Raw genomic sequence first — 15,162 nt, 5'->3', positions numbered from 1 at the left:
AGGAACAGAATGCAGATGGGATAAAAACGTACACAACATGTTCTAGACCTTGTGAGTAAAAATAACTAACAGCTTAACAAAGAAAAAAGACAAATATACTTGATAAATCCATATGATGTTTAAGGCCTACCCATTACAACATCTGGTACTTCTATTTTCTGTCATGCAGTATATTCGCTTCTCTTGTAGTAACTTCTTTATCTTCTGCCTTTTCTTTCAATAAAATCTAATGCATATGACAATGACATGTGGCTCTTTTGCACTGGTTTTGGTACAATATCAATATGCTAGTTACACAAAATTCAAGACTGCTGACTTTTATTGGAATATATTCAATACACACTACTCCAGTGTCATTGGGTCTTCCTTCTATCATACCCCTTTATGTCCTTCTCTTAAAGTATTTCCCCCTCATTCTATTATTTCCTCAAAACCTAGTGTGCATTACATGCTAAAACATTTGACATTCCTTGCAGATACTAGTGTCATGAACTTGCATCTGTATAAGATCATTAATGATATACCAGAAAATAAAAGTACAGTTTTCACTAGATAAACATAGTACATACAATTATAACTACAGCTTACTAACACATGCCACACTGACCTGCTTTACCACCAAAGTACTCCCTGCACATTCCTGCCTGTGCATCCATTATTGCATTACGGTGTCAGCAGAAATGTTGTGATATACAAACACATACAGATACATAGATAGACAGATACAAATTGTACACATATAAATGTATTGTTTTTGTGAAAAAATATTTTAACAAATGCAATGATCTTTTATTAGTATAGTTTTCAGTGCTGGTGTGACACTGGAGCAATTGATTTTGGAGGGGCTACATCCTCTTACCTAATTATAACCACCCCTGTGGTTGTGCCAATACTGGGGAATGGGAGGAGTCCCAAAGATCAGGACTTCTGCTAAACTGCCATTCATTAAAACAAATGCATTTTTATAAAATTGACAAGAGAAGCTGATCAGTTACATTGTTGATGATCTGTGCACCAAATCTAAGTGCACAAGAAAAAGAAGTACTCCATCAACATGACTGTAAGAGAAACACATTAATGTGCAGATTATGGAAAGCTTTTCCACCACAAATATGATTTCTGCTCTTACCCTGAGTGAAAATCTTGAAGTGGTCCGAAAAATTTAAAATTAACCAAATAAAATGTTATTAAAATACTGTCTGTGGTATCACACTTTCCGGACAACAGAGTCTAGAGTTTTCAAAGATGATACTGCCTCTGTGTACTCTGCCCTAATTAAATGAATTATTAAGAACAATGACTCTTTCTGCATGTACCTAACCAAGACATGTTATGCACCTAGAAAGGCCCCAAAGGTTCTGATGAAAAAATATTGGCTAAAAGACTGTTAGCTAACATGGCACAGTAGAAACCCTATTCCTAGACTCATGTGGAAATCTATGACTGGCAATCCATGCCATTGCAGATCTTACTCTGTCATTTATACCTTCAAGGGATGAATGGCTATGCAAACATTTGAACCAACATATGAATAAAACATGTGAGAGGGAAAGATTCTTACCCAGTGTTTACCCAATTTCTAGAAAAAAAACTACTCCTGCATTTTAAGTAGAGTGGCACCCTTTCTTCCTTCAAGACAAACCATGAATACTGAATCAGTACTCAATTTCCTATCTGTCTTGACTTGATTTGATTTTTCCTCTTGGAAGTGAGACAAACATCTTGAAAGTGGTGTACTTGGCAAGCAGCACATGGTCTTCAGACTTGCTTGTCTTGTAGTTTGTATGACCCTATGATCCCCTGAAGACTAAATCACAAAATTATCCGTGAGACTGTCTATTCATAAAACAATACTGAATTTTTTTCTAAAGCCCAATTCAGTAGAGAGCTTGTGAAATTTCTGCAGTCAACTTAAATCAGTGGGAAACAGCAATTTAAAACTAAAATGCAGGAGTAAAGAGACGATAAACGGAAAATGTCTGAGTCTGTTTAGAAAAGCTTTGTATTTTAAGATCATAGAAGTCAAAAAAGGAAAAAAAGGGGCAAGCCAATCATCTTAAAAGTTGTTGCTTAATCCTACAGTGCAAGTTATTTTGTTTATGATACATCATCAGGCTCCAGTGTATTTCATACACACACACACATATATATATATATATATATATATATATATATATATACATACACACACACACACACACACACACACACACACACACACACACACACACACACATATATACAGTGCAATGGAAAAGTATTTGCCTCCTTCCTGATTTCTTAATTGTTTGCATGTTTGTCACACTTAAATGTTTCAGATCATCAAACAACTATAAATTTTTAGGGTTACAAATTGCAAACCCGAAAGATCTAAAATGCAAATGTATGTACATCGACACATAAAGGTCGATGTACATACAAAGCGAAACACATAAACGGCGAAAATCAAAACGCCGAACATGTTTCTTAGCCAGTAGCATGGTGGTGGGGATAATGAAATATATCCTTTTCCCCACTGTAGTGCAGTCTTGGAGTTGGTATATTTAAGAAGGGGGGTGTGCAAGGGGCTTGCCCCCCCCTGCATAAGCGTCTTAATGTATCTTTTTTTTAATTTTGTACTTACCTATGTGGCGTGTTTTGTGGACGAAACACGTTGGGCATTTTGATTTTTGCCATTTACATGTTTCGCTGTGTATGCACATCGACCTTTATGTGTCGATGTACATACATTTCATTTTAGATCTTTCGGGGTTGTAATATAGACCCAACTTAGATAACCCAAATAAACACAAAATGCAAGTTTTAAGTGATGATTTTATTTATTAAGGAAAAAACTATCTAAACCTACATGACCCTATATGAAAAAGTAATTGCCCCCTACACCTAATGACTGGCTGTGCCACCCTTAGCATCAACAACTGCAATTAAGCGTTTGTGATAAATGGCAATGAGTTTTTCACATCGCTGTTGAGGAACTTTGGCCCACTCTTCTTTGCAGAATTGTTTTAATTCAGCCATATTGGAGGGTTTCTGAGCATGAACAGTCTTTTTAAGGTCATGCCACAGCATCTCAATTGGATTCAAGTCCGGACTTTGACTAGGCCGCTCCAAAACCTTAATTTTGTTTTTTTTAAGACATTCAGAGGTGGACTTGCTGGTGTGTTTTGGATCATTATCCTGCTGGAGAAACCAAGTGCTCTTCAGCTTGAGGTCACAAACTGATGGCTGGACATTCTCCTTCAGGGTTTTTTGGTAGAGAGCAGAATTCATGGTTCCATCAATCATTGCAAGTTGCCCAGGTCCAGAAGCAGCAAAGCAGCCCCAGGCCATCACACTACCACCACCATGTTTGACTGTTGGCATGATGTTTTTTTTCTGAAATGCTGTGTTACTTTTATGCTAGATGTAATGGAATGCAGACCTTTCAAAAAGTTTAACTTTTGTTTCGTCAGTCCACAGAATATTTTCCAAAAAGTCTTGGGGATCATCAAGATGTTTTTTGGGAAAAGTGAGACGAGCAATTATGTTCTTTTTGGTGAGCAGTGGTTTTCACCTTGGAACTCTGCCATGCATGCCATTTTTGCCCAGTCTCTTTCTTATGGTTGAGTCATGAACACTGACCTTAACTGAGGCAAGTGAGGCCTTCAGTTCTTTAGATGTTGTTCTGGGTTCTTTTGTGACCTCTTGGATGAGTCGTCTCTGCAATCTTGGGGTAAATTTTGTAGGCCGGCCACTCCTGGGAAGGTTCAACACTGTTCCATGTTTTCTCCATTTGTGGATAATGGCTCTCACCATGGTTTGCTGGAGTCCCAAAGCTTTAGAAATGGCTTTGTAACCTTTTCCAGACTGATAGATGGCACTTTGCTTCTCATCTGTTCCAGGATTTCTTTAGATTGCAGCATGATGTCTTCCTTTTTGGGATCTTTTGGCTTACTTCACTTTGTCTGACAGGTTCTATTTAAATGATCTCTAGATTCAACAGGTCTAGCAGTAATCAGGTCTGGGTGTGGCTAGTGAAACTGAACTCAGCTTTCCCAAAAATGTGATTAACCAGAGTTACTTCATGATTTAACAAAGGGGGCAATTACTTTTTCACATAGGACCATGTAAGTTTGGATATTTTTTCCTCAATAAATAAAATCATCACTTAAAAACTGCATTTTGTGTTTACTTGGGTTATCTTTGTCTAATATTTAAATTTGTTTGATGATGTGAAACATTTAAGTGTGACAAACATGCAAAGAAATAAGAAATCAGGAAGAGGCAAATACTTCTTCATTGCACAGTATATATATATATATATATATATATATATATATATATATATATATATATATATCTGTGCGTGTGTGTGTGTGTGTATATATGGGTATGTATATATATATATATATATATATATATATATATGTGTGTATGGGTCTACTTTTACAGATCAAAATCCAGTAGACTGACTTTCTTAATGCCAAGACGATAACCCCAATGTTCAGATAGTTTCATAGTTTAGTACTAGGCTATCTGCCCTGGGGCATTTATAAGCCTAGCCATAGTGATGTGGCTTTCGCCACCCCATGTAATGGTACAAAAGTGTACAGAATAGATTTAGAATACTGTGCCTCTGTCTAGTAGTGACACAGTGAAGACCCCCTTACATAATAGAATTAGTTTACTGTGCCTCTGTCTAGTAGTGACACAGAGATGACCCCCCGGGGTAAACCTACGATCTCCCATCCACTTGTCAAGATTGCTCTGCCTAACATGAACTGGGATTCTGTTCCAGAGTATGGGAAGCCTCTGAGTTATGAATCTGTCCCTCCAGCATGTCCTATTCATATTTGTGCTGAGGTTTAAATCTTTAGCTCTCGTGGTTCTGATGGATTTGGATTTTTTGAGGTGGAGCATGTCCATCAATTCCTGATTGGACATGGCCTTGTATGTCAGGCACAGATCACCTCTGAGTAGGCGGTATGCTACTTAATAGAGCTGGAGTTTCTTTAGTCTGGCAGCATGTGACATATGTTGGAGACCCTTGATCCTCTTGGTGAGGTACTTTTGGGGTCTCTCCAGTTGTTGCAAGTGGCGGGTGAGGTACATACCAAATGGGGCATTGTACTCAATCATGGGCCTGATAAGGGAGGAGTATAGGGGTACAATGACCTCCTTTGATCTGGATGTGAATCCCTTCATGATAAGGTGGGCAAGGTAGAAAGTCTTAGTAACCACTTTAGCGATGTGGGTGTCAAATGAGAGGTCACTATCGACTTGGGTCTCCAGGTCTCTGATTACTTTTTCCATACTCAGTGGGTTACTGTCTATGTGATAATTTGTGGGTACTTTGTTTTTCACAAAAAGGATGACTATACATTTTTTGGCATTTAGTTTAAGGCCATGACTCCGGCACCAGTTGTCCGTTTCAGTGAGGCCTTTCTGTAGGATGTATGTGTCAGCTGGTGTATCGACTATGGCACCTAGTTTGCAGTCATCTGCGAACTTTGTCAGCCACAACCCTCCCATGTTTGCTTTCACATCTGAGAAATAAATGCCGAACAAGAGGGGTCCCAGGACAGAGCCCTGTGGGACACCACTTGTGACTGGCTTTGAGTCTGACATGGCTCCAGCGATTTTGACTTTATGGGTTCTATCCTTTAGCCAGTTTGCAACCCATCTTGTGACATATGGATTTACATTTAAGCTGTTGAGCTTGTCTATGATGCCTGAGTGGGGTATTGTGTCGAAGGCTTTAGCCAAGTCCAGGTAGGCTGTATGGACTTGCTTTGCCCTCGTCAATGGCTCTAGTGACTGTTTCGAAAAAGTCAACCAGGTTCAAAAGGCAGGATCTGCCCTTTACAAAGCCGAACTGGGTGGGATCAAGTGTCTATAGATCCCCAATATCTCTGTTTATGAGTTCCATAATGATTCTTTCCATAGCTTTGCAGACCAGGCTGGTTAAGCTTATGGGGCGGTAGTTACCAGGGTCTGTAGAGGTGCCTCCTTTGTGGAGTGGGACCACTGTTGCTGAACGCCAGTGTTCAGGTACATATCCTGTAGTAAGGCTAAGGTTAAATAGCATTTTTATGTGCGGGTTTAGCTCCTCTTGGAGTTCACGTAGCACGCAACCCGGGATACCGTCATGTCCCATTGATGCTGTGTTTTTAGCTTTGCTGAGGGCGGTTCTCACCTGGACATCTGAGATGACAGGGAGGTTACATTCAGCTGGAATAAGTATTTCTTCTTTTGGGGGTGAGGGAGGGGAGAAATTTGCACTGAACCTATCTGCCAGAATGTTGGCAATATCTGTGGGTTCAGTGTATTTTTTGTCATTGTGAACTAACTCTGAGCATATCTGAGGGTTTACGCCCAGGTTTCTAACATAGCAGAAGAAGGCCTTGTGGTTATCTTTAGTGTCCATAGCGATTTTTCTCTCAAAGTTGGCCTTGGATGTTTTTATGAGAGAACGTAGCTTTCTACTAGTGCTGATCAGAGATGCCTTCTCTTTATGGGATTTTGCTCTGACGTGCAGTAGCTTCCTTCTTTTGTTATACAATTTGTTTATGGCTGGGGTCCACCAGACAGGACGCCTGCCCTTGGTGGAGAGGGTCTTGGTTTGTTTGGGATTGCATGATCCATGCATTCTTGGAGAAGTCCATAGAAAGCATTTGTGAAGGATTCAGCATTGTGGGATGTGGTTTCCACTGGCCCAGTGTGCTTAAAGGATACCATCTCAGTCTTAAGAAGTGCAAAGTCGGCTTTTGAGAAGTTTTTCACTGTAGTCTTTTGTGTTGGGGGTGGAGGTGGGATATGTATATCCAGGGTGATTAGTTTGTGGTCAGATCTCACTAGTGAGGGGTATACTTCCGGTGTGGAGCACTTTGTCCCCATGTTTGTGATGATCAGGTCTAGTATATTATCTCCCCTTGTGGGAGAGGCGACTAGCTGTTCCATTGCATTTGAATTTATGAATTTCAGGAACCTTTGGGCTAGGGTGTTAGGGCTAGAATAATGCACCCAGTCTATGTTAGGGTAGTTGAAGTCTCCCAATATGATGGTGTTTGGTGAGACATTCATATCCTCCAATGTCTTCAGGAAGGCTGAATGGGGTTCCTGAGATTGGAAGGGTGGTCTGTAACATGCTACCAGTTGTACAGCAGTTTTGCATACGGTTAGTTGCACCTGGATGGTCTCTGATGCTTCGTGTGTTGCCACTAACCTGGAGGTGTGGGTGTCCTTGATGAATATGGACACTCCCCCTCCCTTTTTAGTTTGGCCCGAGTTTTGGGGCCGAAAAGCATGATACGAGGTATAGCCTGGTAGCGCTGGGGTGCTCTCAGGAGCCTTGAACCAGATGACTGAAACTTCATTTTAACATCTCCTAGAAGATCGAACGGCTACAATGCCGACTGTTTCTGACCTGAGCTGAGTGGAACGAGAAATATGCTCAGTTCTGCACTGTGGTGCGATCTCAGAATTGGTATATTTAATTTGCAGGGGGTTTTGGGGGTGCAGCCTCCCTGCAAAAACTTAAACATTAAAATTAAAATAATTGTAACTGCTGGTTTCACAAATCTCCACTAAATATTCATGTGGGTGGTATAGAAATGTTCATGAATATTCAGTGGGATTTGTTATTAGTACATGGGTATTTGCTTGTGGGCAGGGTTTTAGAGAGAGTTAGACAGCTGTTATATAGATTTAATGTGGCAAGGCAGTGGTCAGATAGGATGAGTTGTTACTTTTGTTTATGCTTTACGTGATATGTACGTTGCATGTTATGGGTTGTTTTTTTGAGAAATGGCGATGCAGATTGTCAGTCTTTTGATTTTTCGGCATTGTTGTCTCAATCTTATGAAAAATGTGTCTACTGGGATTTCGATGTTGTAAAGTAGACTCATATATATATAAATATATATATATATATATATATATATATATATATATATATATATATACACACACACACACACACACAAAATTATCCATTGCATCATGCATGACCAAAAGCAGCATACGATTGATCGACACTGAAAAGTGCTATCAGTAAACATTAAATTTACTCCAAAACAGCAACAAGTGAAACTTGCTGTCACACTCAGAGCATTTTTGCAACCCCCCCCCCGAATCTCCTAATGTGGGAATGCACCCCCCCCATATTCCTGCTACTTAAATAGCAACTTTGACACTGTTATCTCAGAGAATAATGAATACTCAGACATGTTGCATTAAAAAAATCAAACAGACTGCACATCTATGACCATACATTAGAGTGCTGATGGCAAATGACTTACAAATATAAACACATATAAACATATACAAATATTTTACATCTGGAACTTTTCTCCCTGGGCTTCTACTGTAAACCAGGCCTGCCTAATTGAATTTCCTAGACAAAAAAAACAAAAAAAAAGTAGTGATAGGAAATGCAGGGAGGTAAAAAAATAAAAAAGTAACAAAGATATGTAAACTGCAAGAAGAAATGAAGGTGGCATTCCCATCGCTGCTTTTATTAAGGGACTGGTGATGGAGTTTCAGCTTGACTGTAAATTGTTTTATGCAGAGCACACTTGACAGGTGCAAAAAATATTTAAAAGACAACACAACCTCTGTAAACTGAAGCCAAAATATTATTGTTAAGACTCCTTTCCAAAGGAAAAAAATGACAAACTCACTTTTAACTAAAAATAATTCATGTTTCTTCAGAGCAATTTCAAACCTCAGCAGTTTTAAATTCACTATAAAGAATTTCCCTAAAAAAAAAAATAACTCTCCCTGTTCCAAATCTACTTAGCTACCCCCCTCACTTCTGCCACCTCTACATTTTCCTTTCTTCACTTCTTGTCCATACACTTTATCCCTTCTCTTCTACCTCACTACTCTTAACTACCTTCCACCCCCTCCATTTCTTTCCACTCCCCTCCTACCTCTTCAGTACATCCTCACGCCACTCACATTTCCACTTCACCATTCCCTTCACCTCATCTTCTTCAGTATAACCCCTCTTAGCATCTACATCCCCTCTAATAAATTTCTACATTCTGCTAAACAAGTCTTTCTTCCTCACGCCCAGCTTTTGACGCAAGCCCATTTTGCTCCCATTATACCAATTTTAACCTGATGTATACCTTTATATCTCCTTTTCCCTTTGACTACTCAATAGGAAACAGTTTATATACACTATTACAAGACTATTACTATTACTGTAAAGCTAATCCCAGATTACCTCATACTCTCTGTATACATATATATATATATATATATATATATATATATATATATATAGATAGATATATAGATATACACACACACACACACACACACACACACATATATATATATAAAACAATACTATTTTTACCATTATTGTAAGGCTAATCCCAGTAAATCAGCTACTAGTTTTTGCTATGTTAATCCACGTGTAAACATATATCAACTGTCTGTCATGTATGTCTCTACAATTTTTACAATAATTGTTAATTCAATACTTTGTAAATTTTGATGCTTACTGCTGTGGAGCTTTTCTCCCCTGGCATCCACTGAAAATGGATTCTTGACCCAGTCAGACTTTCAAGGTTAACAAATGTCAGATAAATAAACAAACCAATATTGTCATAGAATTACTTCATTTTTAAGTGTATGCACTTTTAAGATAACACTTTTTCCACTTAATGATGAGAAGATATTTCTGTAAGTTAAGACAGATAAATTAACTTACCAGCTGCTATCCCTGCAAACATCTCAGCAAACCTGGGGTCTCTATCTTGAGAAAACAACGCATCTCCTTTATCAACTGATTTTCCCAATTCGTGAACACCACCTGGTAAGTTTGAAACAGCTACCTGAAAAGTTAAAAATAAAGAAAAGAAAAGCATTACACGTTTTGTATTTAGCTGTAACTATTAACAATGTATATTAGCTACTAGCAAGTGACTGACTACAGTATGATGCACAGTCATCTTGCATTTAAACAAGTCTGGGAAATAAGAAAATCAGTACTCCTGTATTCAACTATACTATATTACAATTTGGTTAATACTTTCATAGGTCAATACTAGGCTGTTGATGCAGAGGGCCATTAATAGCCTAACTACAATTCCCTGCTAGACTTAGGTTGTATTTACGATTGCTCATCAAATTGTCCAGGTTATGCTTAAACAGTATCAAGGAGCTACTCTGCTTTACATCCACAGAAAGTCAATTCTTTAAAAGAGGGATTCTCTGAATAAATATCTATCACACCAGCAGGCCCTACTTATGTTTCAGAAGAAGGTAAAATTTCCTGAGTGGGTGTTATTAGTTTACAGAGGTATAGGAGGTCCCATAGGATGGGATCTTATGAGGTTTAGTAGGCTACACAGTGGTTACCTCTCAAGAAGTTGGTAGGAACAGAAAAGAGACAGCAGTGTAACATAGACTGGGTAGCACAAGGAATTCATGCCCTTGATTATCTTAATAATTACACACTGCGGTCTGTCAAGCTAGATCATATGCTTAGAAAGGTATACCCCAATGAGGCCATTAGACTACTATTGGCATGATGAGGGAGGATAAGAGAGGGATAACTTCCTTAAATCCAAACAGTGGAAACACAGTGATCACAAGAAAGTTCACTGTCAACAAAAGTGCCCAAATCCCTAATGGCCGAGTCAACTTTCAAAAGGGGTGTCACTTCTATGGTAGGAACATGGGTGCCCAGTTTTGCCTAAGGATACAATGCTGCATTTCTTGGCATTTATTTTTAGGCCATGGTCCAAAAAACACTTATTGGTGTATGTTAGTCTCTCCTGAAGAATATGAAAGTTGAATGGGGAGTTAATGACAGCCCCAAGTTTGAGTTATCTACAAACTTGGTCAGTCATGGTCCCTTGATGTCAGTCTTGACAAAAAAGTAAATATCAAAGAGAACTGCAATAAGCACAGGTCCTTGACACTGCACACTAGTCACAAATCAAAGTACTCGGAATGGCAATAACGTACTTTTAATGACCTTTAAGTGTACAAAAATATAATCCACTTTTCGTCAACACAAATAGTTCGACTTCTTCAGAAACCATACAAAGGTAAATGTTGAAACAGGTTGCTTAAATATACAATTTGATTCTGTCACATGGTAAATAAATTGAGGTTTAAAGGCGTACAACATGAAATGCAAGAAATTATAATCAAACCCTTAATAAATCTCAAGCCGCCTTCCGCCTCAACTATACCAAAAAACCTCTCCAAAAGACATATAATATACAATTAAACTTTAAAATTTAAATAAATCTATAAATATAGAAAAATATATTAGAAAATATATAAAAATATATGATAAATTGATGTATAGACACATGCATATGTATATTCAATATTATTATCACCATTATATTAGTGTGAACCAATATGCTAGAGTCTAATGCATCAGTGACATATTCAAAGAAGCCTCCCATGTTCCTAAGACAGAATTTACCTTTAACAAATCCAGTGTTTGTTGACTGCCTATTTCCTAATTTATAAGTACCACAATGATGCACCCATTGCTTTGTAGATGAAGCTGGTGAGACTTATTGGTCTATAAAAAAACAAAGAAACTAGTGGTCTTAAAACTTCGTTGATGAGCTCTGTCACAATTTCCAAAAATATTGAAACCCACGTAGTGCTCCAAAGCAACAAGCCTTTATTTGTCACAGACAAGCAATCCTCAGTAACAAAAAATCAGAAATATTTTAACAATGTTAAACATATGTGTGGACATCTACTTTTAAGTATATAAACGCGGATATGTTTACCACTGTTAAAATATTTCTGATTTTCTGTTACTGAGGATCGCTCGTCTATGATGAATAAAGGCTTGTTGCTTTGGAACACTAACTGTGTTTCATGAATTTTGGAAATTATTGTGAGTGAGCTCATCAATAAAGTTTTAAGACCACTGGTTTGTTTTTTATTTTTTTCTTCAACACTCGCAGTGGTGAAGTTGGAACTAGGCAGATTCCTATACGTGCTCATTTTTTATACTTATTGGTCTATAGTTTCTTCAATCAGTAGTGGACCCCCCCCCCCCTGCAAAGTCACATGACTACTGCAGTTCTCCTTTACTCTGCCTTAAATCCAGTGGAGAATCTGAGGTTAAGGTTGAATAGCAGGGACTCGATCAGACAGTGTCTGGTGCTGACAAGAAGGCAGTCTGGCACATTAACAGAATCTACACAGCAAGTCTTTTCAACACTGGAGAAAGCGTGCAGGACCTACTCAGAGGTGATCACAAGGAGTAGTGTGGGTGTGCTAATAAGTTGGGGGAAGTTAAGAGGAGATTAAGGAGTAAAGTTAGAGCTGAATTTGTCCACTAGTATGTTGGTTATATCCTCTGGGATGAGTTAATTTTGTTATGTATTACCTTTGGGCATTGCTAGGCATTACCTCTTAAGATTTCTGGCATGGCTGAGAAAGGCTTTGTGGTTGTCCTTAACAGTGGTAACAATTCTCAGTTCATACTTTCTTTTGAAGGATTTGCTTTTGTTTCTGAGTTCTTTGCTGATCTTCCTGAGTGCACCTCTTGATAATGGGGTATTAAATATGTCTTCACAAGCTATGAGCATCTTTCTTTTACTGTATAGTTTGTTTATACTACAGTTCCACCATATGGGTTTACTCCTGAATTTGACATTGCATTTTATGTCTTACAGGGACAAATGTCTTAATTTCTGCTTTGAGGTGGGCTAATAAATTATCCACACAAGTGGTAGCATATGAGATACAGTTATTGAAGTGAGGAGGATGCTTAAATTTCATCAGGTCAACAGTTAGCTGACTTAAGTTTGTCTTGAAGTAGACTCTGAAGACAGAAGGACTGTGTGTTAAGTCAGATTTTATCATCATTGTGATGGTCAGATTTGACTAGTGATGTGGTAACTGTAGATGTTGCACACAGGGTACCAATACTGGGGAGAATCAGCTCCAATATTTCTGTAACCTTACTTGGTACTTGAACCTGTTGGTCTAGGTACCTCTCATTAATGAAGTTCAGGAATCATTGTGCATATTTATTTCAGTTGGTATAGCTTTCTCAGTTAATGCAGGGGATAGCAGAAGTCTCCCAAGATAATAGTGTTTGGCTTGATAAGGATGGACGGCTGCAGGCAATGGAAAAACAGAGAAGGGCATAAATAATACAGAAATCTAAAAGTTGGGGTATCTGGCTTAAGTACTGCAATACCTGATCTTAACAAGTGAAGCAGAAGATGCTTAACCATTGTTAAGATCGGGTTTCACTCTACAGAAGCTTTTAACTGATTTGTCTTATTCCGGATATTGTAGCATAATCCCCATGCTTCATGTAAAGGTCTTTAGGTTGGAGTGTATCATATCAGTGCCTCCTCTTCTGTGCTAATGAGGTCCAGCTGCATAGGCAGAATGAGAGGTGTCACCTTGGTTATCTATCTGAAGAGAGAAGCAATGACGCCTGGGACAAAAGCTGGCTTTAGCTCCTTAACTTTTGGATCAACATGGCGAGATGGGGAAGTAGAGGGAATGCATACAGAAATTAACTTGTCCATTTGCAGGAAAAGGCATTTACTGCTTAAGCTTCTTTGTGTGGTGCAGTAGTGCAGAACTTCTAAACTGTTTGTTGCTTGGAGAAACAAACACAGCAATCTCTGGAATACCCCCACCTGTGAACTACAGATGTAGCATAGCTGCAAGAATACACCCCCTGAAAAACATCCACTCATGGGAAGCTGCTGTTAACCTGTTCATGTGGTTCACCACTGAGTTTAGCTGGAGTGCAGTTGGACTGCTTTCATACTCATGTTGGACCGTAGGGCTACTTCTCAAGAAGCCATTGCCAGTCTGCACAGGGGGTAAAACAGAGTGCCCCACTGATTTTGTTTCTATATCACATAACTGTTGTGTTGTTTTTCACTACTTCTAGTACACCTTTTTCCATACAGGCTTGAATGCTTTTGAGTGTTTGGATCACAACCAGCATTTTTTTTACACTGATATGCATCTTCTTCTGAGAATAGTCTCATTTGCCCAGGATCTTGTGACATTCTGAATAGACTACCTTACCCAAATCTGAAGTATCTGTATGTAGTCAGGGACCTGTTTAAGAAGCATCCTTGGTTTTGTCTGACCACAATTCCTACTCCAGCTCAAAGCATGCTAGGGTGTGAATTTTCTCTTCTAGGGTCTGGCCCAGCTGACTCACAATATCTGAGATACCACTGGGGGGTTCAGGCCCCTAGGCAGCGAGACATTTCTCTGTGGTACAGTTCACTGGGGACACATGACTGAAGTGACATTCAGCTGCAGAGAAATATGGCTGTTTGCAAATTCCCTGTGTGCAAAGAGAAGCATACACTGCCATGCCCACAGCTTTAATAACCAAATGCACAGGGGGAAAACAATGTCCATGGTCCCCAAGAGAACATGAGACAGCAGGCAGTATGGCAGGCATCAGCAGCAGGCTGGCCAGAGGGCATGTCAATGGCAGTAAAAATGCAATGCACAATGGGCAGTGCCTTTATAATTGGAGTGTGTAGACCACTACCCCCCTTCACAGTGGCTAGGAAACATTACCTAAAACACATACTGGAGCATAAATGCGACTATAGTAGCCTGCAGGATTTCCTCCATGGTGTAGCACACTTCTACATGTTGTAGTTATATAAGTATGTACGGTACACTGAGCATAAGATTTATTACTTCTTCTGCTGCTATGCATTTGCCTATTAAAGCTGTGAGCATAGCAGAGTGTGTGCTTCTTTTTGCCCACAGGGAATTTGCAAACAGCCATATTTCTCTGCAGCTAAATGTCACTTCAGCTATGTGTCCCCAGTCAAATGTACCACAGGGAAATGTCTCGCTGCCTAGGCGCCTGAACCCACCACTGGGGCTTTCTTGTATACAAACTTAACAGGAGTACCATTAGACTTGTGAAAGTGATGTAACCTAGTGCCCTCAAGAACTTCCTGATTGTAACTAAGCTCAATGAGTATGCCCTGAGGGACAAAGGCCTTCTGGTTGCTAAAGTCAAAGAGGTTTGCAGGGAAATCAGTCTTGCAGGTTAACATTAGGCATTACTTATGTAGTCTGAATAAGAACTTCAAGGATTGCAAGCAGTTCACAGTACAGTGCAGATTCCTCTTTACCTCCTCCTGAGAGTTTGCCTAAATCTGGGGTTGTTCAGGTAAG

General features: G+C 39.1%; 1 protein-coding gene across 4 annotated transcripts in view; it reads right to left on the bottom strand.

The window, feature by feature from the left end:
* Positions 1-15,162, bottom strand: part of ARNT2 (aryl hydrocarbon receptor nuclear translocator 2) — a 2,296,360-nt gene that overhangs the window by 479,106 nt on the left and 1,802,092 nt on the right. For all 4 annotated transcript variants that reach the window (XM_044077930.1, XM_044077931.1, XM_044077933.1 and 1 more), the window contains one exon: positions 9,704-9,827. In XM_044077930.1, coding sequence (XP_043933865.1) covers positions 9,704-9,827 — 124 coding nt within the window. The remainder of the gene's footprint in view (positions 1-9,703; positions 9,828-15,162) is intronic.

Source organism: Protopterus annectens, chromosome 7.part0 (assembly GCF_019279795.1).
Source record: "Protopterus annectens isolate FY-2018-M chromosome 7.part0, PAN1.0, whole genome shotgun sequence".
NCBI classification, from domain to species: domain Eukaryota; kingdom Metazoa; phylum Chordata; order Ceratodontiformes; family Protopteridae; genus Protopterus; species Protopterus annectens.
Note: the sequence above shows the minus strand (reverse complement) of the source record. Positions and strands in the feature narration are given on the sequence as shown.